This window comes from Durotheca rogersii, assembly GCF_024521655.1.
Source record: "Durotheca rogersii strain YMJ 92031201 chromosome Unknown GGS23scaffold_7, whole genome shotgun sequence".
Classification (NCBI taxonomy): domain Eukaryota; kingdom Fungi; phylum Ascomycota; class Sordariomycetes; order Xylariales; family Xylariaceae; genus Durotheca; species Durotheca rogersii.
Window position 1 is genome coordinate 860125 of NW_026251238.1, and position 19457 is coordinate 879581.

Consider the following 19457-nt stretch of genomic DNA (forward strand, 5'->3'; position numbering starts at 1 on the left):
GGTTTGAGACTTGGGTCTATGCTGTGCATAGCCTCCCATATTGTCATTTTCGTCTGTGGTGGCTACATGTAACATGTACAGAGCTATGTCTGTTTAATAATAAAAACGTTCCTCCTTGGAGTCCAAGCCTGCTTCATCTAGCCTCGTCGAAACGCAATCTACCCAGTTGAGCCTGCCTCCTCAGTGCTCTTCATGACCTTCGGCGTGAGGCTCGTCCTGGCGATTTTGCCGGCTCAGTCGGAGGTTCTTGTCCACGGAGAACTTTCGCAGACTCGAGTAGGCGGCAGCGGAGACGGCGAATGCGACGACAACGCCTAATCGCACACAGTAAGTATTACGCTCCGTCTATCATCGCAAGTCGGCGGCTGAGTTTCATAGATGGACTAACCAAGCGGGATCAGTTCTGCCGGAATTTGTCGCAATTTTCGGAGGCGCTGAGAGACAGTGTGCGCTGCATTTCCGTCAACATCAGGTGTATTTCCTCCAGGCTCGCGCAGGCGCGGCTTCGGGAAGTGCCAAAAATAGGCAAATGCGGTCAATGGTTCGCGATGGGCGGGAACATACCGCTCTGGTCCTCCTTCTAATGGGGGCAATTAGCAAACGTCATAGCTATGCGATCTGTGAACGGGGAGGCGGAGGCCGTACGGGGACAGGACGCATCATGCGCCTAGTGGGCATCATCCTCAGAGCTCGCGTAGCGTACATTTCTTCTGGATTCGGGGTGATGCAGAGATATTTCTCGTACGGGTAGAGGGCACCGCGACGGATGAGGTGAGCTTGTGATATGGCGAAGGCTATTGAGGTGCAAGTTCAGAGGCGATTCTCGACGACGGTGGAAGGTTGGGGGGGTCGTTTGGAAGACTCAGCGCCATCCTAACCTAGGTTGGAAACCGGCCGCTGGAGAGCTTCTTCGGCTCAAGCCACAGCTAGTGGCCAATCAAGCCCAGCAAAATAATTGTAGTGGGGCTACATATACCCCCCCAAGGTTATCGACTCCGTCACGGGCAGGTCAGACCACCGCGGCCTGAGGCATCGACAACGACTCTCGATGATTCGATTGACTCATTAATTGGGCAATCCGTCATCCACCCCGTTCCTCCATCCATCTCAGCCCGAATGTACTTCTAAAGTACCGCTTACCTCGCGTCGTGCTGCAGATGTACATAGTACGACATACGCTCCCTCCCAATTGGATTAGATTGATAAATCGATCCAAGGTCCCTATGAGGAGGTACCTACCCAATATCCATTCATCGCTACCTGCCCGCATCCCATATCACCACTGCGAACCACCATCTCTCCCCGTCTCCATCGCCACATCGTGCGCACACCATCCACCGTCCATTCTCTCTTTATCCGACAAAGCGAAGCTATAAGCAAATTGCGAAAATGGCCGACGAGGAGCGCGAGACGAAGCCCTTCAAGTTCGTCACCGGTAAGTTTTGCCTCCAAATCCCTCGGGGCATGCCATCCGCTGTCCCGGGTTTTCGCGAACCACGGAATCACTAACGATGTTTTTTTCTGGCAGCTGGTAAGCAACCCTCTTCACCTCCTTCCAGTCGGATGCGGTAGATGTTATGAGAGCGACGCTCGAAAGCAACGCAATCGAACGGCGAGCGAAACACACGACGTCCCCGTGCTCCCCCGTTAAATCCGTTTCGTCTAACGCAACCGGCGCGCCTCTAGGTGTCGACGCTCGATTCCCCAACCAAAACCAGACCAAGCACTGCTGGCAGAACTACGTCGACTATCACAAGTGCATCAATGCCAAGGGCGAAGATTTCCCCCCCTGCCGCCAGGTACGACTCCCTTCTTTGAACTCGCCCCCGGCATAGTCGATGTGGATGCTAATAAGCCCAGTTCTTTCTTGCCTACCGGTCTCTATGCCCGAGCGGGTGGTATGAACGATGGGACGATCAGCGAGGTCAGTAGGCCGCCTCACTCGTATCGGAATAAGTTGCTAACACCACCGCAGAGGCTGGAAACTTCCCCGTTAAGCTTGACGCTTAAACACATTCCTATGCTTTGTGAGCATCGATCAAATCAGTAGGCTTGGACGATTACCATGTAGTATACTACCTAGACTCGTTGTGCCAGCCAACAACTAGAGATTCGCTGCAAGGCTCCCACGCGCTATATCTGCCTTGTGTGAACGCTCGATGTGTACCGGATTCGACTTAGCCGTCTGCTGGTAAAGGTGCCGGGGGCGGCAGGTATACCAAGCATTGATCTGTGGAGGATCCTCGAAGCAGAGCTCTTCTGCCGCGGATCTATCGAAGAGAGAGAAGGCGTTCTTCCTTAGCGTACTCTCGAGGGCAAGAGAGGTCGGCATGTGCATTCCTGTCCCTCCGAGAATGATCTGTCTAGAGAGGTCACGCCAATCGCGAGAAATTGGGCATCTCGCCAAAAGCATTAGGTAGAGCACCCGCAGTACGGACGTCATAAGAACCTGTATATTCGCAAATATAGGCGGCCCGGCGACTCGTCTCAACCTTTACTGCACCACTTACCTACCCAAACCCGTAATGGTGCTGTGTCGCGTCGTTGAGATCAGTCTAAAATAGACTTGCATTCGGACGTTAAGGAGTCAGTTTTACGTCAGGAGGTTAGAAAACGACTGGTTATCGCCGACCAAAGCTCTCTACACCCTCGCTACACAGCTATTATACTTACGACCCAAGCTTGCCGTCATCTCCTAATGTAGGGCTGTTCGTCGGAATATGAATCCTCAGTCCCGCTAGAGCCCGGTTACCCTCCACAAACGCTTCAAGTTGGGATATGTAAGATGGATGGAGAACCAAGGGACAGCCAAATTCCCTGCCAACGCTGCGGAACCTCCTATACGCCGCAGCTTACCGCAAACCCGCCAGGTTTTCCCATATTCCCCTTCGATGACATCAGGGCAGTGGCGTCTGTATAAATACTAGCTTTGGAAATACAATCACGGAACGGAATACCCTAGAGAGAGATTCGCGACCTGACCGTAAGAGGGAGTTTAGAATGTATCTACATAAATATCACTAACTATTAACTCTGTATGTGGTCCAGATAGGCATATTAAAATCGGCAACGCCTGCGATGGGTGGCGATGAAGTACGAAATCGTCGAGGATGCGTGTGCGAGCGACAGCTGTTATCAGCTGGTATCGTCGACTTCAGTGTTAGGTATCTAGGTACCTTCCTACCGTTAGGAGTACGGAACAGGTACTGCCTTAGGTACTTCCCAGTAATTTTAGAGCAGGAATAGGTGGTGGGCAAAGCCACCTCGACCGGGGGACGGACGCCGATTTCAACATGAAATTATTTCCACCTCCGTGACATGACATGCGCCAGCAATCCACCATTGACGAGTCGAGAAACGCCAAACGCGAGCCAATCTAGGCTCGGAGACGAGTCGTAATCATGGTGAACGTAGGAAAGCGGATGCACATATTAAGACGCGTGAGCCTTTTTCCCTTTTTTCCTCCGTCTACTTCAGCATGCCTCGCCCCCTCGCTATACCTCTTTACTCCTATTCTAGTACCCATACCTGACTCCGTGAAGATTTTGCTAACGAATTAATGCCGTCTCGTAGAAGGTAAAGCACGCGGCCAGATAGCCACCCAAAGTGGGCGTTCTGACAAGGCGCTCCGCTTCAGATGTTAGCGATACGGCATGGCCCTGGAGCGATGATATTACCACCCGAGATCACACGGATACATCTAGACTTCGCCCAGAAGTCGGCGGGCGGCCACATGGGCCCGAGGTGCGCCACTTCTCATAAAAAATATATATGGGCGACCTCAATCCGTCCGCAGACAGACCCGACTGACCGCCGTCCTCCCCCCCCTCTACCCGATCGCAGGAAATTCTGGAAGATCTGCCTCCCGCGGCTCAAGTTCTGGAACCCGGCGACGCCGATGCTCGTGAACCGGACGGCGGACACTTCGGCGCCGGCGAAGCTCTCGATATACTTCCGGCAGACGCCGCTCTCGGACGCGAGCTCGACGACGCCGACGCCGGCGGCGCTGCTCAGCAAGTTCAACGAGCTGCCGCTGGCGCAGCAGCCGCACTCGAGCACGTCGAACGAGTACCCGGCGCCGGAGCCGGAGGAGGGCGAGCGCGTCGTCACCATCGACGTCAAGAACGTGCACTCGGACGCGATCCTGGCCGAGTTCACTGCCAAGACCGGCGCCGTCCCCGTCCAGCCGACCCCCGACGAGCTCTCCGAGATGCGCCAGCTCGAGGAGCTCACCGAGCGCGGCGCCTTCGACCGCGCTATCATGAAGAAGTACTTCGACGACCAGCGCCGCGAGGAGCGCATGCTCGCGCTCGCCCACCAGGAAGCCGAGGCCATCAAGAAGGCCAACACCTGAGCCCGTCGCGACGAGAGCGGTCGGGGCAGTAAGGAAAGGAGAGGAGCGCTTTCGTCCTGGTGGGCCGGACGGGGAACTGTGGAGAGGAAAAGAGGGAGATCTACCCTCGCGGACGATATCGACTAGGCGAGGGTTCCTCCCTCCCAGACGAGCCATCCACCCACCGCCCCGTCATCCTTGTACCAAGACGTGTACCATAAAGGAGAGAATGCGGCGCGTAAAGTCCTAGGCGCGGAATGTACATGACGAGATGAAGAAGAAAAGGTAAATTCAATGCCTATAACGTATATATATCCCAGGAGGGACCTGACGAGAAGACAACGTCCTCCCCTCTCCCCCCAGCCTCTCATCTCCGTCTCTTGCCCGTGCCTCAGTACACCGATACCCAAGCCCGGAGCCCCCCGGTAGGCGTTGCGGCTTGGGTACGCGTGGACCTTGCAAACACTCTGAGATATCGAGCCTGCTTCCACCGTGGCATATCTCAATTTTGCGTCAAGGAAGAAGAATCGCGACCAGTTTCCTATTTGCCGTGGCCTCCCCCCTCTTATTCACTGCCTCCAGAGGTTCGCGGCTTATTTTACTGGCCTACATGCCCGCGCGCAAAGACTCCCAGTACTAAAGTATGGTTCTCAGAGCTACCTGTGGCAGGTTTCACCGCACGGTATGCGCTTGTGCGCGCTGATTCTGAATCCCAAAATTACCTGTGAGATAATTCAGGTTACGCACCCCCTTCCCCCCGGGAGAAGATCACGACCAGGTCGCCCCTATCGTGATGGGTTTTGCCTATATGCTAAAGATTTTGCGCATGTCTGCCAAACAGCATTGTCAAAACTCATATATAATTAGTATCACATTCTTGTAGTCGCTCCTACTACAGTATTATGACCACCGTCACCGTTTTTTTAGACGTACACCTAACCTTCAAATCCAACGTCGCCCATATGCCAAGATTACAAACATACTCTCCACCCCAGGACACAGAGTGAAAGGAGAGATTAGAAAGGGAGAACAGCTCTACACTTCTGTTTCCACGTCAGGTTGTCGCCCGCTTAGCGAGCCCATCTGCGTGATCCTCCTAATGGCAAACTTCGCCTCGTCCTTTGCGAACTGCGCGTTGCGTAACGGGCGCCATTGCATCAACCCACGATGTCGTCGGTGCAGGTCCCGGCTCCTTTCCTGGTAGTCCTTGTACTGTTTGATTGGGTTTTTGCTGCTTCGGCTCTTACCCGAACCGCTTGAGTCTATAGTGGCTTGCGTTGTCGCGCTACCACTACGCGATCGGCCGGGCGCCTCTTCCGAATGCTTTGTCATCGCATCTTTGATGCCAAGGTCCGTTTTGCTCGGTTCGACTTTCGTGGTCGATGAGTCGGACGATTCGGACGAGTTAGACCCGTTAATGCCTGCGTCCGTGACTTCAGAATCCTCATCTGATTCATACTCGTCCTCATCGCGGCCCTCGCGGCCTGCCATCAGCTCTACGGGATCCTCGCCAAACGCTCCAGTCCAGTCTGTGCCGTCTTTGGAAAACCATACCTGTCTCTCCTCTTCGGGGACCGTGGAGAGCACGTCACGGGTCTTGATTAGCGAATCATCGTGTAGTTTCTGGATGTTGGGCGGCACCACGGTCGACACCTCCTCTTTACGTACACCCTCTGCGAAGCAGGCTTCCCATGTTTCAATGGTCTCCCGGGAGTTATTATCGCTTACGAAGCGTAGATGTTCACGGTCCGTGCCGGCCTTGAACCGGCCGCGGAAACGCAAACGACCCGCCTCCTCGATTTTGATATCCGGGATCGTATTGTAGTTGGCCGGTGTGATGAAATTCTGCGACAGTCTCATCGCGTTATCGCATTTCCATACGGGAATATCGAAATTCGTATCCTCGAGATCGACTAGCTCTTGTAACCAGATCGCGGCAAAGTACTCAACACGACGTTGGCCTGCGAGGTGGAACTCGAAGAACAAGGGAGACCGATAGCGATATCTGACGGGCAGACGGAGACGCGGGTTATTTGTTGTGCCGCTGATGTCCCATGCCAGGCTGTCGTCCCTGACGATGCACTGTTCCCGTTTAACCGCCACGGAGCTACCCCCGGTTCTCAGCCGCAGTTTTACCTTGCTCTTGCTGGAGCCTATCAAGGTTGAGACAATGTTGTCCGATGTAAATTCAAAAGATCCGACATCCCAACCGAGCTGTGGAGGAGGTAATCGCAATTCGATGCCCCGGAAGAGCAATGATATACGAACTCGACCGAAGCCAATCCCACCGTCGAGTGGGTACCACCGTGTGACCTTGTTGTCTATGAGCGTCTGAATTTTGAAGGTTGAGGGTGGAAAACTTAGGTCAAGCTCACCTGACTATTTGTCTGCATAAGGTCGGATAGCTTTAGGGGCACAACGCCGATAATGGGATCATGCTGCCTATTTCTTGAGTCACGTACCGTAACTGTGACAATGGCAGACCTCCAGTCGCGGACGAAACGCTCGGTGCCGGCGTTGAAGATAGGCTTGGAGGATACGACCTTCGTTCGGGTCTTATAAACCTATGGGGCAGATTAGTACAAGAAGTCATCTCTAGCCTATCGAGACCCACAAGCTCGTCGTTTAGGAGAATCGTGCAATAGGCGCTGGGTAGCTGCTTGCTCGACTCTTCCTTTATCTCACCGGCATCACAAGCGGGTTCATATTCCCTACCACCCTTCCGTTTTCCGCCCTCCGAGCCTTTCACATTCGCCAGCTCGAGATTTACTATCTGGTGGACAACAATGCTAAGAATTCCAGATGGCCAAAGAGGGTCCGGAGGCGTGTGTATGACAGCGTCTTCTTCGTCGTTTTGGATAGCCCCTTTTTCATCTTGCAATTCTTTATTATCTCGAATCTCCTTCGGCAAGCTGAGGTCCTTCCCGTCCGTACGCAAAGAAGTCCGGAAGTGTGTTTTGCCGAAGTAGCCAACTTCCCAGTAAAGCTCGCCAGGCATACTACTCTCGGCTTTGATACCGCGAAGTTTTGAGACCTGCTGGAACATTTGACCCGGGTGTTGAATGAGCTTTTGCAAAGAGAGCTCTACCTTCCCGACTACATCATCGGCGCTCGACCGGTCACTATCCCATAACTCCATCGATAACTGCTCGTCCGCCTTGATGAGATCGGCCGTGACAAGGAGAGCGCACGTCTCCTCAAAGACAGGGTTGAGATCGTCTTGGATGACACGGGTGCAGTACATAGGCTTGCCGAACTTGGAGAAACTGACGGTGATGTAAGGGTCAGAACCGCCGCCTTCGGAGCCTCGTCGGTCTTGTTTTGACAGCCCAGCAGCCTTATGGATGCGGATAAAGAGGACTCCCAGGGCGTTGGTGTCCTTCTGGATATCGTCGCCTTGCAGCATCTTGCCAAGATCGAGGGTCAGCGACTTTGGCGCGACATACATGCTAGCAGCCGTCTTGATAGCCCAGTTCACGAAGTTCGAGATTACTGGTAGGTTTAGAATGTTGACTCCGCGCTCGATCATTGGCGTGCATCCGGCTTCAACCTTAGGGACGCCCATAAGTGTCATGGTGATTGCTTTGAGGAATGGTGGCTCAGGGGTCATTTGAAGCCTAAGTCGCACAGTTCCGACGAGACCTACCAACTCAACCCCTAGGATGGGTCAGCGGCTGAATAAATGGCAAGCGAATTCAAAACTTACATATTGGTAGAGGGATCCCGAACAATCCCTTGATACCGAGGTAGAAAACCAATTGCATGCCCATATTGGTAGCCTTTTCCGACATAGTTCCAGATGCAGGCTTCGCATGGTAGGCAAACGACGCTTCCAAATTATAGTAATCCCCCCCCTCCTCATCGGCGGCGAGCTCATGAGGATCTTTAACCTTTTCGTTCTCCCTGTGCATTTCGTCTTTTAGATCTTTCATGTGGCTGTCGGGGAGGGCCCTAAGACTGAGGATGCGGATGGGGTTGTTCCCCTGATTAATGTCGGCCACCTTGACGTTCTCGATGACTCCCGGAACTGAGGCTTGCATAACATCCTACTTATATTAGCATTTTCTAATCCCCTCTGGCCGTATCGGAAACGCACCTCTAGAGTGTCGGCTACCGCAGCGAACATCTCGGGGTTAATCAGCCCCCATACGATGCCGAGAAGGGTGTTCATCCATTCGACAGATTCGGGAATTAAGTTGGCGACGGCCATCTCGCCACGCTTCTGCTCACTGGACCACTCAATGTCTCGACCCTGCCTGATCAAATCTCTCATCCACAGAAAAACACCAGAGGAAATGCACATCGCCAGAGGAATCAAGCCCAGTAGCCTCCCCCCGAAAATCTTCCCAATTAGGATGATGGCGAAGAAGATGGCTGTACATAAAACCGTGGCGCGCCGCTCGAAAATAGAGTACATCGGTTCATAGCTGACAGATGGAGTTGGGTGGAAGAGGATATTTGTCTTCTCGCCGCGGATTGGGACGTCCGAGGTAGAACCAGCGGCCACGGGATCCGGGGGCGCTGTTACATCTTGGGCTTTCCTATACTCCTCTCCAGACTGCGTAGCCTGGGTCTTCACCCTCGTGTCTTTGCCTAGATTTGCATTAGGCACGGATATCTCGAGGGTGGTCCTAGTTAGAAGATTCGCCTTATACGTCGTAGCGCAGGTATAGGGTAGACCTACATTGTGTTCCTCCACGGCTTTCATAAAATCTGCCTCAACATCGTCTATGGTGACCTTACCACCCGTAACGGGATCAGTAACGACTCTTCCGCGGCCCTTACGCCCACCCGCTTTCTCGGCGTGATCCACGATGCCTCGGTTTGTCTCATTCGCCTTGGACTCGGCGTCGATCCTGGCATCGCGCTCTCTCTTATCCTTATCGAGAGCAGACACGAACTCTTTGATATTGGGGATCCGATTGAGACCCGAATAGTGTCCCCCATCGGGGTAGCGGTGGTTCTGTTCGGCCGACATTGCGGAGGATATTTTTAGGGGCACTGTAGCCAAGACACAGGTCCGAGGGGGCGTGGGCGAGAAAGCTGCTTCGGAAGAGAGAGGAGGGAATCATGGGGATCTATATACGGTCTAGGTATGGGTGTCCAGAATAGAGATGTTGAGTCGTGTTGCCCATATGCTTCTTGCCAGCCAGGTTGAATCGTTCGAGACTCTGAGCAGAGAAGCCTAGACCTACGGAGGTGGGTGATAGGAAGACGGAGGTAGCAGGCTGGCCAGGAAAGTCGACGGTGGCTATGATTTATACAGGGCGTTCAGGTCAAGGCTTTGTTAGAGGTAGGTTGCGGCCTGCCATGATTGCATAGCTGTCTTACCCGAACCTCGTAGAAAGACAGGTCCTCGCCTGCCAGCTCGACGGGTTTACATCATATTGCCTGGCACGGACTCACCTACCAGCTCGCATCGAGGGACGACCGCCACTAGTTCGATGACGACGAGCCGTTGTGCTATCTGGGTGTATGACGTCGGTGGTCACCAACTCCTGGTCTTTGCCAGCGGTAGGGACAGCCCTAGGAGGTACCTGATACTTGACCTCATCCAAGATATCTCCGTATGTACATATATGTGTGTACCTCATCATGTGTAGGTACCTAAACTACAAGGCAGGTGGTAGGTACACTGTACCTAGGTAGTGTGCGTGTAGGAGGCTAGAGGTAGGTAGGTGACGGTGTACCTAATTTCGTATGGCCTACGTGATAGGTATGTACCTGCCCTAGGTGGGTACCCAGGTTTTACTTATTTTGAGGTCCTCCTTTTGATAAATAGGTACATACAATTACCTACACCTTGTACACACGACACCGCTGGCGAAGCATCCCCTAGTCTTTTGGAATATCTCGTCAGCTTTATCCCCGCAGAAATCGCCGCCGCTAGAATGTCACTTGCAGGGTGGATCTATCAATTATGAGACTGGAATCCATTTCTCGTTACTAGGTTCATAAGCTTCATTGCAGGTCACATCTCAGGCTCGCCAAGATGCTGTCCATTTCATACCCATTGCGTACGCTCGCGTACCCCTCTGAGCCAATCCAGAATCCGAAAGACACGATGCTATGGTATCGAATAACGCCAATGCCAGAGCCTTAACTGCCCCACCCAATGCTCTCCGTATGCCTCGTGGTATGCGTGTGAACCATACCCCATTCCTTTTTCCGTACTGCCAGCTATACAAGCTCCGGTTCTATCAGTCCCGTGTAACCGCGGCATATCCCGTCCCAGTTTGTTTCCGCCGTGTTGGGCTTACTCGTGATTCACCAAATCCGGGGGAACCGGCGAGTCTCTTCTTTCTCCAGCCTCGGAGCTGGTCAGTTCTGCAGGCCCCGCTCCGTCTACCTTCTCCAGCGCTGCGCTGCACACTGGAGCTGTCGGGGTCTCCATTGCGTCTAGACTGGCGCTGTGAGGAGTTGTGGCCCTACTTAGAATTCTGCTTCCTACGTCGAACATCTCGATGTCCATGTGACCTGCTGTCGTGTCGGATTCCGATCCGAAAGGCTCTGCACTCCGGATACCGGTGATGGGTTCCTCTGTTGCTGCTTCTGCGGGCGAAGCCGAGGATAGGGAAACAGACGAAGGTGATGACGCGGTTGTAGAGTGTCCAGACACGGAAGTTTCCGCCGCAGCTTGGAGAGCCATCATGGCACCGCTCTCATTCTCCTCGTCGTCCTGGCCGATAGTCCACACCCATTTCCGCTTCTTCTCCTTCCTCTTGCGTTTGCGGATGCCATCTGGTCTCGGTGAGTGGAGAGCCGTCTCCGCTCCTAATCCAGTCATTCGCCTCCGCATATCCTCGAACGGTCCCGGGGTCTCTCCGCCATCACGTGTTTCGTCGCCCGCGTGCGCTGTCGCGAGGCCCAGTGCCATATCAGAATCTTCCGCAATCGGCGAGGGTGTGTAGGGCGACGCATCGTCCGCGAGGAGATCGATGTGTGACCTGGTGTACTTCTCCGTCGTGATGGTCTGTGTAAGTGGAGAGACATACCCCACATGTCTTTCTGCCTTCTCTTGTAGGCGACGTGACTGTCTTCTCGGCGAGTTGGGTGACAAAGCTGCTGGAGGGGGGAGGGGGGAATTGCGCAGGATGCTGTGAAGAGAGCTGTCGCGGCTGTAGGGCGCTTTTGCAGACGACATAAACTGCGCGTAAATCACTCGGCGCCGGCTCTGCGCAGGGGAAGACGGTAGTGCCTGTTTCCTCGTGTCGGTGGGTGCAAACGGGAACTTGCTAGGCTCGGATGACTCAACTGGTCCGGCGGATAAGGGCGGAGTCGCCGTCATAGTACTCGGGAACACGATTTCCGTCTGTTGGGCTGGCGAGGTGGGATTGGCGGATAACGGGGTATCCGGCAGCGTCGTGGTATAAGGCGACTCTGCTCCCTGCCGGAGGCCCCTGAGGGATTCCGGGTCCGTCTGGAGTCTTAAAGGTCGGTGAAGATTAATGGCCGTCAAAGGCGTCGACTGAACCGGCGTCGATCTCTCGATGGCAGTAACATAAACATTTGACAGGGTATTGAAAGCCGTTCGTGACCTGGGATTTACAGTCGCCGACGAGCTCTTCGTCGACTTACAGGATGGTCCGGATGACGGCTTGGTTTGCAGAGACAGTCTAGGTCTCTTCGACAACTCGGGGCCGGCCATCGTGACGATCAGCCTAATAATAGGCTTGGTTCACGGATATGACTTCGAGGCACGCTGTGTAGGGGTGTCAAGAGGAGGTTGAGCACACCGCCTAGTCTGTGCTACCAGCAGACTAGGACCTTCGAACAACCTTCCAGCGGCCAAGATGTGGTAGTAGGTAGTAGTAGTATCAGGGTCGGACCTATAGGTGTGTGCGCGAACTGCCGGTGGAGGGGGATGGCGGGGGGATATATAAGACTCCTTAGCACCGGGACGGACTCGATCGAGGGGAAAGGGATGGCAAGTGAGTAAGGTCAGGCGCTTGATGTATGAGACTGATGCGGACTGGGGTGCTGAGGCGCCGCAATAGGCGCGAGAAGAGTGGAAGAAATGTTCGCACAAGAGAGGGAAAATTAGGCGGGGCCGCGGCGGGTCCTACTGAGTAAAGCCCGGCAACTATTGGAACCATGTAGAAGGGGGAGAAACACGGGCTTGGCCACTGGCAGGAGACTTGCGACAGACAGGTGCATCCGCCTCCACGTCAGGATTGTTTGGTTGGCTATAAAAAGCGACATGGGCTCAGAAGGGATGGATGGTTGAAGACGCAAGCGCCGACGTAGCCCTGCCGATCTGCGCGATCCTTGCCGGACACAGCCAATGGCCGACGCAGTAAGATCGGCTAATAGGCCAGACTGCCCATGTAATCGTCGCCTCTGGCTGTTTTTTCGGCGCTTATGGCTTGGGCACATCGACGACCAAGAATGTTTCCCCCCGCATCTCGGAGACGGGATGTTTCACCGATATGTTTAGATAGTCGAAACATAGGGGGGGGGTTGGTGAATATGAGAAGGACAGTCGCATGTAGACTGCCAACCTCCCAGATTCATAGACCAAGTAAGGTCAACTTATCCTCAACTTATCCACACGCATACCGAGGAGGGCAGGTGACCTGGGTAGGTACCTATATATGAGTTGCGTCTCAGGGAATCGGGGCAGCCGTCAAGGAGGTGGTGGGCTGCCAGGTGTGGACCTTCTAATTGCATATGCCACTGTCCTCAAAGCCCCGTCGGCTCGGCAGCTGGGGTGGAACTTGCCGGACGGAAAAGGGAAGACCGGTGGCGGCACGGCTTTCAAAGAGCCAGTGTGTCCTCCGTGACATCCGCCACCTTGAAGCCAGCGAACCATAGATCGACGATCAGCGACAGCGCCGCTTCCCAGTCCGTTAGCCGAGTCATATGTCTTGCTCTCAGTCACGCTGGTGAACATGCTTCCCTCTGAGGCCTCGGCATCTCCTTAGGAGGCATTTTCCATTTCCGCGAGGTTCGCAAGGACCGCAAGGGCGGTGACGTTGCTATTTTTATTACCTCCGTTGGGCCAATCCGTTTCGGCCTCTTCCGCGGCAGATAGACCAACCACCGTTAGCCGGGCGCACTGGACACCTGGAGTAGCAGATATGTGGGATAAGATGAGCGGAGGACCGTCACAGGTGCTAGGGCTCTCGGGTACGCTGGTTCGTTGAGCGGTGGAGTCGTTAGCTGGGACGAGGCGTGGCGGGTGCCTGTTAGAAATTGAATGAGAGACATAGTGGAAATCGCAGAGCGTTTGAAAATGGTGTTGTTCAAGGAAACACCTCGACGAAGGCGATGGATGACGGATGAGAGAAGGATGGCGGATGGGATGGCGGGAGCTCTGGGACATGGGTGCCACACCCGCTAATTCCTGAATACGGGTTAGCCGGTTGCTGATAATAGGCATGTGGCTGAGGTGACGACAAAAGAGCGCGTGTGGCTGGGCCAGGTTGTTCAAGACTCACGGGTCGATAGTAGCGCGTAAAAAGGTGGTCTAGTTCTGATATCTCTCGATCGCCAACCTAATCCATGAGCGAATTTCACCTAGATAGCTCGCCCCGCTCCCCGACCGCGTATGAGTAGTCGTCTCCCAGTCTAAAAATGGAACGAGATGAACACTGCAGCGCTGACGTCGGGACGCGCTCGCAGAGCCCCTAAGAGGAACGAGGACCGCGTCATCCTACACTTCGTAGGTCAAACAGACTTGATCCAAACACGTGCCCTTGTTCTCCGTCATGATAATTTATCAGAAAACGATGAGTATGTTGCTGATCTATCTTGGGCGGTCCAGGATTATGACTGCTTCTACGCCAGCGTCTTCGAGAACCTGAACCCCTCGCTCAAGGGGCTGCCGCTGGGCGTCAAGCAGAAGAGCATCCTCGCAACCTGCAACTATGCCGCCCGTGCCCGCGGTGTCAAAAAGCTGATGCTCGTATCCGAAGCCCAGCGCACGTGCCCCGACCTCGTACTTGTCTGCGGCGAGGACTTGACGCCCTTTCGAGACGCCTCAAAGACTCTGTGGTCGGTGCTGAGAGCGCACTCGTGGAGCGGCCGCGTCGAGCGCTTGGGGCTCGATGAGGTCTTCCTCGATGTCACGGATGTCGTAGTGTACAACCAAGAGCTTCTCAACCGCAACGCCCTGCGCGACTCGTTCTTTCAGCTCTCGGTATTAGACCCCGAGAAGGGGTTCAGTTTCGATGCTACCCGGTTCTGCGGATGCGTGTACCCACCGGCGTATCTGGAACACGACTTGCTAACCCTTCTAGACAATCCACTGTGCGTCCGCTTGATGCTCGCCTCGCATCTAGCGGGCTACTTACGCCACAAGCTGGAGGAGCTTGACTATACGTCTAGCGGGGGCATCTCGACAAACAAAGTCCTAGCCAAGCTAGTTGGCAGCGTCAATAAGCCAAGAAACCAAACAACGCTCCTCGGCCTCCAGGATGACGATGTGCAGGGGTTTGTGGATGCCCACAAGCTACGGCAGATCCCCGGCATAGGGTCCCGAACCGCTCAACTAGTCCAAGACTACGTTCTCTCGACGAGCACAGCAGCCTCCGCTACCATCGCAGACGACGACCTAGTAGGCCAAGCTCACAGCACAACGGACTTGACAGTGCACCAAGTCCGCCAGCACCCATCCCTATCCGCAGAACTCCTATCTCGGATCTTCGACCACGCTAGCCTCGAGCGCGGTAGCGGTGACAAGGTCTGGGACCTTCTGCACGGCATCGACCCCTCCGCTGTCAAGGCCGCGAGCGGCATCCCGGCCCAGATCAGCGTCGAGGACACGTATATGGCGCGCCCTCTCAACACTCCTACCGAGATTGTCCGCGAGCTGCGCGCCCTCGCCACCTCTCTCGTGAGGCGCATGCACGCGGACCTCGTCGTAGCAGACAGCCGCGAAGAGGTAGACCTCGCCCCCCCGGCCGCGGGAGAATCTAGTCTAGAGACTCGGCGGCGGCGCTGGACCGCACACCCCAAGACGCTGCGCCTATCCACGCGCGTACGGCCGCCGAAACTCTCCGGCCCTCCCACCGCGGCGGAATCTTTCGCTCGGAGCTCCCGGAGCCAGCCGCTCCCCACCTTCGTCCTGAATCTACGCGACGTCGTCGAGAGTGTTGGCGAGCGGCTCGCCGCCGATGCGCTGCTCCCGCTGTTCCGGCGGCTGCACCCGGAGCGCCGCGGGGGCTGGAATCTAGCCCTTATCAACGTCTGTGTGACTAACATGGTTGTCGTGGCGGGGGGCATCGAGGAGTCGGGGAGTCGCAGGACAGGGGCGGGAGAAGGGGCGGGAGGTCAGGACATCGCGCGCATGTTCCGGACACAGGAGGATAAGCTACGCGAGTGGACCGTGTACGACACCGCGCCCTTGTCTGACGACCCCACCCACGATACTACCGGTGCTGCAAAACCAACCGAGGTAAGATGTGAGGAAGAGGTAGAGGGGCGCGGGTGCGGAGATTTAATGGAAGGGCCGACAACGGCAGCATCATCGCCAGAACCGGATGCATGCCCCTATGCGGACGTTTGGGAGGACGAAGGTGCATCCCAGAGGTGTCGTCTCTGCGGGCATGCGATCCCCGTCTTCGCAATACCAGCGCACGAGAGGTTTCATGCTATCGGCGATTAATAAATGCCTGCATCCTGTTTCTCGTCACTAGAGTACCGCCCTCCTTCTTCCCCTCCTCCGCCCTCCTGCCCCCTGTCCGGCCAACGAGATATTACAATGCACCACACGTCGACGTCTTGAATAAGCCGCCTCACGATGCGGCTTACGACACACGCCCGTGGCTCACTGTACTAAATAGGTACTAGAAATTGTTGTTGACGTCGACGCTCATGCGTATCGGTCGATTGTTTATTCATGTCCATCTTGCTCTTCCCGAGACGATCCGCCCCCAATTCCAGTCGCGGCGTCCCGTAGCGGAACCTCCCAAGGTATCAATAGCCCATAAAGTACCCAAATAAGAATAAGAATGCCGCCCTGCCGCCGTCTCGGAACTTTTATTCGTCTGGCCCGTGGCGACCAAACCTAAAGCCAAATGCAACTCCAACCCAACGCCGGAGATCACGGGCTCCCAGCTTTGTGTTCTTACACAGTATTCAAAACATCACAAGCCCAGGAGAGATCCATCACCGGCTCAGCTCTTCATTGCCCTTGACTAGAACCTCGAGCCACTCCCCTGCTATTGATAACATTGTGCTTTTGCTGTAGCCACCTCCCTTAAGGTTAGGAACGATCTCGCATAGGTCATCAAACCCTTCTTTTATCGCCCCTCGTCTCTTCTGCTCGCTCTTGATGTGATTTTCCCTCTTTTGCGCGTCTGTTAGGTTTTCTCGCGGTGCTTTGACCAAGTTCGCGGCAGATTTTCTCCTTTTCCCCGGGGTCTCTTGGACCACCGCCGAAGACACATCCGCAACCCCTCTAAGGTCTGGTTTCGATTTACGTTTTCTAGCGGTTTTTGCTGGAACGGCTGCTGGTTCATCTCTATCCCGCTCTGCCTCCTCTTTCGCCTTGGCTTTGCTCTTGCGGCGCTTCGCTGGTCGAGGTTCGGTGTCATATTCTTCTTTAACGTCGACTTGGCTATCCGAATTCCCGCTGGGTGCAGCATTCGATGAGCTTTCCCCATTAGGCACGGGAGATGAAGGCCGGGTAGTAGCAGCGCTATCGCTGATCGAGAAGACCTTCAGGACACCCAATCTCTTTTGCTCAAGGATCTCGCTGTACGCATTATCGGGCGGAACATATCCTTGTGCCCTAGCAAATCCAGAATCGGAACCCCATTGCAAGTCTGTCGTTTCCACCTGTCGTTGAGTAGGTGGTTCATGCGGGGCTCCAAATACCATGTCGGCGAAAAGCGTATCAGCATCGTTCGACATGCTATATCTATGTCGAGCTGGGCTATTTCGATCTGGGTTGAGGTGATTTCGAGACGTCGACCTAATTTGGTTCAGGTGACTACCGCCGTGCTGGGATTGGACGACCGGGGAACGAGCAATTACGCCGTTGGAACTGAGTGTGTGCCCATTCTGATGGCCATGATGGAGCGATGTTAGCACTGCGGCAACATCCGCGTGGGCATTCTGCTCAATCGGCGTATGAGAGACCGGGGTGTCGTGGTGCTGGTGCTGATGCTGGTGCTGGTGCTGGTGCTGGTGTGAATGTTGAAGCTGTAAAGACGGCTGCGGCGGCGGCGGCGGCATCACGTTTGGACCAAAGGTAAACACATCTTGAAAGGTCGCGGTGGGCATTCCACCTAGGGGCGAGACCGACGGCTGCTGAGGCTGCTGTCCAAAGGATGTAGTATGGCCTAAAAAGGCGGGTGGAAGCTGACTGATCCACTGTTCGCTGAAGTTAAGTCCTTCACCATATGATGTGGGGTACTGGTTGGACGTCATGTCCTCGAAGAAGAGGTTCAGCAGTCTCGAATCGTCGTGGCTCAGTAAAGGGTCTCCCGGGGGGGGCGTAGGGGCCCTGAGAAACAGGAAGTCCTGATCTGAGATATGATCTGTGCAAAGAGGTTAGCTCATAAACGCTGGTAGCGACTGGTTTGCCTATAAGCAACAGGGGGCGTACAACCAAATGGCGCATTGCCGCCAGGCGGTTGTGACGAACCCATTTTGGGACGTTGTATGCACACGGCGCTCATGAGTGCTTCTATAGACCAGGAGACGGCAAATCAAGGGTTATGCGGACCCGACCAGTGCAAGAGTCCGATGGATGGCAAGCAGGGTGGTTAGAGGATATGTGCAAGATTCGTTGTAGTGGTACGGCGCAACGGTCGAACCGCGATATTCGACAAGCCAGGTTTTAGATAGGCAGGATCGACGAGGGGATATTCGAGGTCGTGAGGGATAGATGGGCGTGACATGGGGATTTGGTCGTACGGTAGATTAATCGACGAAGGCCACACGCCTCCACAGCGGGGGAGGGCAGGCCTTCTGAACGAATAGGCACCGCGGGAGGGATCGTCGTCACTCGCGACAAGGCTGGTCGGTTACAACCCGGATCAGCCGTCAAAGGAGGAATAGTAGCGGAGAGGCCAGAGAGCTGTTGCATATCGTTCGGACGGGAGGATTATTATGTTTCGGTTCTGCGTGTGAGGTCAGGGCGTGGGCGAGCATCGACATCGGCCAAGCTGAGGAGAGAGTTGACGTAGATGCGGCCCTCGGTTGGTCACGCTATATGGTTTGGGGGATCGTCAATTTGCCATGATTTTCTGGGTAGTATGCTGGCGGTAGCAACAGGGAAGCGATCTTCGGGTTGGCGTCGGGCCAGTCCGGTATAGTAGGGTAAGGTAAGGTCAAGGAAGGTAGGGTGGTCGAGGTACGGGGTGTGGGTGTGGTGTGTGATGCGGCGATGCTGTGCGATGCTGTGGTGCAGCGACGGGGAGCGGCGAGTCCTTCAGCGGTCGACCGACATTTCGCCTTCAGGCCTGGTTACGTGCATGTTACAGCGGTCGTAAGGGAGGAGAACACGATGGGCCTGCAAGCACGTCGTATGTTGGGTAAGGATGGGTGAGGTACTAAAAGCTGTAGGTAAGCGGGCGGCAGGCAGGTGAGCAGATGGAGGTATGGAGAGACAAGAGAGGTGTTGGCAAGACTAGCTGGGCAGCGAGTAGAAGGCGAGAGGAGGTGGATATGTACAATGCATGTGTCATGTAGGCATGTATGTCTGTTATGTATTGTATCCGGTAGGCAAGCAGGCAGGGAGGAGGTATGTAGGCATACAGGTTACTAGTAGGTTGGGTAGATATGAGGCCGGTAGGTAGGGAGGCAGGGTGGTGCAACAGCTGGAACGGCTTAAGAGGTAATTGGGCGACGGCAAGGAGGAGAAGGAGGAGGAGGGGGATGGTGATGATGATGGAGGGCGTGAACAGAGGTCAACTGGAGGTGGTAGGTAGGTAGGTAGGTAGGTGGGTGGAAGGGTGGGAGGGAGAGTAGGAGGAGTAAGCGGCCACTCTACTGGAACAAACGGAAGCGGAAAAAAAAAAAAGAGAGAGAGAGGGAGGGAGGCAAGAAAGAGAACCAACCAACCAGCCCACTTACAGCTCCCTCCACGAAATCCGTCCATGCGTAGGGTCCAGATCCTTTACTCCGCAAAGAAGCCTCTCTAGTCACCTGCTCCCGCCCGCTGCTAGCATCT

General features: G+C 55.0%; 7 protein-coding genes across 7 annotated transcripts; 3 read left to right on the forward strand and 4 right to left on the reverse strand.

Annotated features, from left to right (window-relative positions):
• Positions 1-180: 180 nt before the first annotated feature.
• GGS23DRAFT_595863 (uncharacterized protein) lies at positions 181-872 on the reverse strand (the record flags this gene model as incomplete). The annotated part of the gene is made up of 5 exons (XM_051518389.1): positions 181-314; positions 389-451; positions 565-580; positions 646-794; positions 863-872. 5 exons carry the CDS (start codon positions 870-872, stop codon positions 181-183), a joined length of 372 nt encoding a protein of 123 aa, XP_051372936.1.
• Positions 873-1424: 552 nt separating this feature from the next.
• On the forward strand, positions 1425-2057 carry GGS23DRAFT_488480 (cytochrome c oxidase, subunit VIb). Its single transcript, XM_051514372.1, has 3 exons — positions 1425-1799; positions 1861-1924; positions 1976-2057. The coding sequence occupies exons 1-3, from the start codon at positions 1578-1580 to the stop codon at positions 2008-2010; spliced, it is 321 nt and encodes a 106-aa protein (XP_051372937.1). The 5' UTR covers positions 1425-1577; the 3' UTR covers positions 2011-2057.
• A 1318-nt stretch (positions 2058-3375) lies between these two features.
• Positions 3376-4415, forward strand: GGS23DRAFT_488697 (CI-B8 domain-containing protein). The gene is made up of 2 exons (XM_051514373.1): positions 3376-3440; positions 3574-4415. Exon 2 carries the CDS (start codon positions 3638-3640, stop codon positions 4352-4354), a length of 717 nt encoding a protein of 238 aa, XP_051372938.1. The 5' UTR covers positions 3376-3440; positions 3574-3637; the 3' UTR covers positions 4355-4415.
• Positions 4416-5284: 869 nt separating this feature from the next.
• Positions 5285-9523, reverse strand: GGS23DRAFT_488743 (uncharacterized protein). Its single transcript, XM_051514374.1, has 6 exons — positions 9018-9523; positions 8430-8951; positions 8040-8379; positions 6948-7990; positions 6709-6897; positions 5285-6646 (listed from the first exon to the last, which is right to left on the reverse strand). The coding sequence occupies exons 1-6, from the start codon at positions 9309-9311 to the stop codon at positions 5369-5371; spliced, it is 3666 nt and encodes a 1221-aa protein (XP_051372939.1). The 5' UTR covers positions 9312-9523; the 3' UTR covers positions 5285-5368.
• A 689-nt stretch (positions 9524-10212) lies between these two features.
• Positions 10213-12177, reverse strand: GGS23DRAFT_488836 (uncharacterized protein). The gene has a single exon (XM_051514375.1). It carries the CDS (start codon positions 11979-11981, stop codon positions 10590-10592), a length of 1392 nt encoding a protein of 463 aa, XP_051372940.1. The 5' UTR covers positions 11982-12177; the 3' UTR covers positions 10213-10589.
• Positions 12178-13573: 1396 nt separating this feature from the next.
• Positions 13574-16193, forward strand: GGS23DRAFT_488902 (DNA/RNA polymerase). Its single transcript, XM_051514377.1, has 2 exons — positions 13574-13997; positions 14100-16193. Exons 1-2 carry the CDS (start codon positions 13920-13922, stop codon positions 15939-15941), a joined length of 1920 nt encoding a protein of 639 aa, XP_051372941.1. The 5' UTR covers positions 13574-13919; the 3' UTR covers positions 15942-16193.
• On the reverse strand, positions 16193-18041 carry GGS23DRAFT_488849 (uncharacterized protein). Its single transcript, XM_051514376.1, has 2 exons — positions 17889-18041; positions 16193-17820 (listed from the first exon to the last, which is right to left on the reverse strand). Exons 1-2 carry the CDS (start codon positions 17959-17961, stop codon positions 16445-16447), a joined length of 1449 nt encoding a protein of 482 aa, XP_051372942.1. The 5' UTR covers positions 17962-18041; the 3' UTR covers positions 16193-16444.
• Positions 18042-19457: the final 1416 nt, after the last annotated feature.

Excerpts from the sequence above, each read along its gene's own strand:
- GGS23DRAFT_488849 (XM_051514376.1), bottom strand. The coding sequence starts at position 17,961 with ATGAGCGCCGTGTGCATACAACGTCCCAAAATGGGTTCGTCACAACCG. Across the intron at positions 17,821-17,888 it reads CGGCAATGCGCCATTTGGTT|ATCATATCTCAGATCAGGAC; the intron begins GTACGCCCCCTG and ends CTCTTTGCACAG.
- GGS23DRAFT_488836 (XM_051514375.1), bottom strand. The coding sequence starts at position 11,981 with ATGGCCGGCCCCGAGTTGTCGAAGAGACCTAGACTGTCTCTGCAAACC.
- GGS23DRAFT_488697 (XM_051514373.1), top strand. The coding sequence starts at position 3,638 with ATGTTAGCGATACGGCATGGCCCTGGAGCGATGATATTACCACCCGAG.
- GGS23DRAFT_488743 (XM_051514374.1), bottom strand. The coding sequence starts at position 9,311 with ATGTCGGCCGAACAGAACCACCGCTACCCCGATGGGGGACACTATTCG. Across the intron at positions 8,952-9,017 it reads AAGCCGTGGAGGAACACAAT|ATATCCGTGCCTAATGCAAA; the intron begins GTAGGTCTACCC and ends ACCACCCTCGAG. Across the intron at positions 6,898-6,947 it reads TTCTCCTAAACGACGAGCTT|GTTTATAAGACCCGAACGAA; the intron begins GTGGGTCTCGAT and ends TCTGCCCCATAG.
- GGS23DRAFT_488902 (XM_051514377.1), top strand. The coding sequence starts at position 13,920 with ATGAACACTGCAGCGCTGACGTCGGGACGCGCTCGCAGAGCCCCTAAG. Across the intron at positions 13,998-14,099 it reads ACCGCGTCATCCTACACTTC|GATTATGACTGCTTCTACGC; the intron begins GTAGGTCAAACA and ends TGGGCGGTCCAG.
- GGS23DRAFT_488480 (XM_051514372.1), top strand. The coding sequence starts at position 1,578 with ATGAGAGCGACGCTCGAAAGCAACGCAATCGAACGGCGAGCGAAACAC. Across the intron at positions 1,800-1,860 it reads ATTTCCCCCCCTGCCGCCAG|TTCTTTCTTGCCTACCGGTC; the intron begins GTACGACTCCCT and ends TAATAAGCCCAG. Across the intron at positions 1,925-1,975 it reads ACGATGGGACGATCAGCGAG|AGGCTGGAAACTTCCCCGTT; the intron begins GTCAGTAGGCCG and ends ACACCACCGCAG.